The sequence below is a fragment of the Suricata suricatta genome, chromosome 11 (assembly GCF_006229205.1).
Source record: "Suricata suricatta isolate VVHF042 chromosome 11, meerkat_22Aug2017_6uvM2_HiC, whole genome shotgun sequence".
NCBI lineage: Eukaryota > Metazoa > Chordata > Mammalia > Carnivora > Herpestidae > Suricata > Suricata suricatta.
In genome coordinates, this window is record NC_043710.1 from 4,198,155 (window position 1) to 4,200,625 (window position 2,471).

Sequence of the window (2,471 nt, forward strand, 5' to 3'; positions counted from 1 at the left end):
CACCACCACCACCGTCACCACCACCACCATCATGTTTTAAACGCCACCCCCATCCTTGCTGTCTCCTGTCACAATCCCTCAGCCTTTCCAGCCTGCGTCTCTCCCTTCACAACGGCCGGCATCACTCAGCTCCCCAAGGACCACAGCTCCCCAGGCTGCCACACTCTCCAAGTCTCAAGCCGGGCCCCAGGCCAGTCTTGATCACAGAAACAACGGGATAGAGCATTTCAAACCAACTGGGCACGGTCAGCAGAGGTCGGTCAGGGAAGAACTGCGGGATCGTCTGGCCTCAGTTGAGCCTTCAGATGACCGAGGTCCCAGCCAGGAGCCTGACAATACCCTCAGGACACACTCTGAGCCAGAACGGCCCAGCTAAGCCACTCCCAATTCCTGACCCCCTCCCCACCCCAAAAATCCTGTTTGCTGACTTAGGTGGCCCAGTTTGGGGCTATGAACCCATTTTACGGAGCAACGGCTATGCATAAGGCCCTCTGGCGAGACCAGGGAACACAGTGGACACGAAGACCCCAGGACGCGTACTTGGGGCGGGGAGAACGGGGGGACAGGTGACAGTTGACAACCCTGTTTGACCCTGAGGCGTGAGGTCCATGCTCCCTTCTCTGCGTCCTGAAATCCAGACAAACCCAGACGACTGCAAGAGGTTCGTGGGCTGAGTCACAGCCCTTCGACCCCACCGAGAAGGAGCGTCCCGTGTCATGTCTGAACACATTCACGTGGCAGATGGCGGGGCCACCCAGACCCTGCACGGAGTGGTGGGTGCTCCGTCACTGCGTGAAGTTCCGGAAAGTCCTGAACTCCTCAGGCTGCAGGGTTTCAGCTACAAGACCACGGGTCTGAGTTAAGAAGGGTCCACCGGCCAGCGCCCAGCCCGGACTGGCCGAGGCCCCGCGGTGGCTGGGGAGCAGAGGGGCACGTGGGGGCCCACCAGCGGGCGGGCACTCACCGGAAGGAGCCATCCAGGTTGGCGCGGTGGATGAAACTGAGCTTGGCGTCGGCCCAGTACAGCTTCTGTTCCTCCAGATCGATGGTCAACCCGTTGGGCCAGTAAATGTCCGAGTCCACGATGACCTTCCGCGTACTGCCATCCATCCCCGCCCGCTCGATTCGCGGGGTCTCTCCCCAGTCTGTCCAGTACATGTACCTACGGCAGAGGCAAGCACGAGCAGGGGCGGCTAGCGCGGACCGGCTTTCTTGTCTGCTTCCCGTCAACGCGCCCACCAACGTGCAGCACAGGGGCTGGATCTGTCCTAAAATCGCACCCGTTACAGAAAACCAGTGCTTAGGGTCTGGGACATCACTGCTTCCGACTTGTTTTCTAAAAAGTTAGCAATATGTTAGTTTTTAAACCAAGTTGGGTAATCAAAATATACTGTGTTCCCAACTCGTTCTGAGGCAGCAAGATATTCTGGGTACCCTCTCTTTTAACCAGTAGAATTCTTTCTTCTTCTTTTTTTTTTAATTTTTATTTCTGAGAGAGAGAGAGAGAGCACGCACGTGAGCGCACATGAGCATGACTGGAGGAGGGGCAGAAAGAGGGGGAGACACAGAATCCAAAGCAGCTCCAGGCTCTGAGCTGTCAGCATAGAGCCCGATGTGGGGCTCGAACCCACGGACTGTAAGATCACAGACCTGAACCGAAGTCAGATGCTTAACTGACTGAGCCACCCAGGTGCCCCAGGTTTTGACACAGATTGGATGCCACGCTTCTACCAGCGTGTGTCCTACGGAGTAGTTCCACTGTCCTGAAAGCCCTCTGTGCTGCACTGCTTGTCCCTCCCTCTGCAACCCCTGGAGGCCCTGAGTTTCTTGCCTTTTCCAGATCGTCCTGTGGTTGGAGCCCCCTGGAGTGCAGGCTCTTCAGGCTGGCTGCTTTCACTAGTACGCATTTACGTTTCCTCCAGGACTTTCCGTGGCTTCACAGCTAGTTTTTTTTAAACGGTTACATAATAGTCCATCTTACATGCTTTAATGGGCTTTAGAAGCTCATTTACAGGGGCGCCTGGGGGGCTCAGTTGGTTAAGCATCCAACTTCGGTTCAGGTCATGATCCTGTGGTTCGTGGGTTTGAGCCCCACGTCGGGCTCTGTGCTGACAGCTCAGAGCCTGGAGCCTGCTTTGGATTCTGTGTCTCCCTCTCTCTCTGCCCCTCCCCTACTCATGCTGTGTGTGCCTCTCTCTCTCAAAACTAAGCGTTAAAAAATTTTTTTTAAATCTTGTCAAAACCATAGTCTGTACGTGAGCACTAGGGCAATCTCTACACCTTCCCTTCACTTTTGCCGTGAACCTAAAATTCCTTAAAAAAATAAAGTCTATCACTCACCATCAGGGAAACACAAATCAAAACCACACTGAGATACCACCTCACGCCAGTCAGAGTGGCTAAAACGAACAAATCAAGAGACTATAGATGCTGGCGAGGGTGTGGAGAGACGGGCACCCTCCTACACTGTT

The 2,471-nt window shown here is 54.9% G+C and overlaps 1 protein-coding gene across 1 annotated transcript in view; it reads right to left on the reverse strand.

The window, feature by feature from the left end:
• The window catches only part of LRP5 (LDL receptor related protein 5), a 62,198-nt gene that overhangs the window by 58,713 nt on the left and 1,014 nt on the right, over positions 1-2,471 (reverse strand). The window contains exon 2 of the mRNA XM_029956307.1: positions 965-1,162. Within this exon, the coding sequence (XP_029812167.1) occupies positions 965-1,158 (194 nt within the window). The 5' untranslated portion in view covers positions 1,159-1,162. The remainder of the gene's footprint in view (positions 1-964; positions 1,163-2,471) is intronic.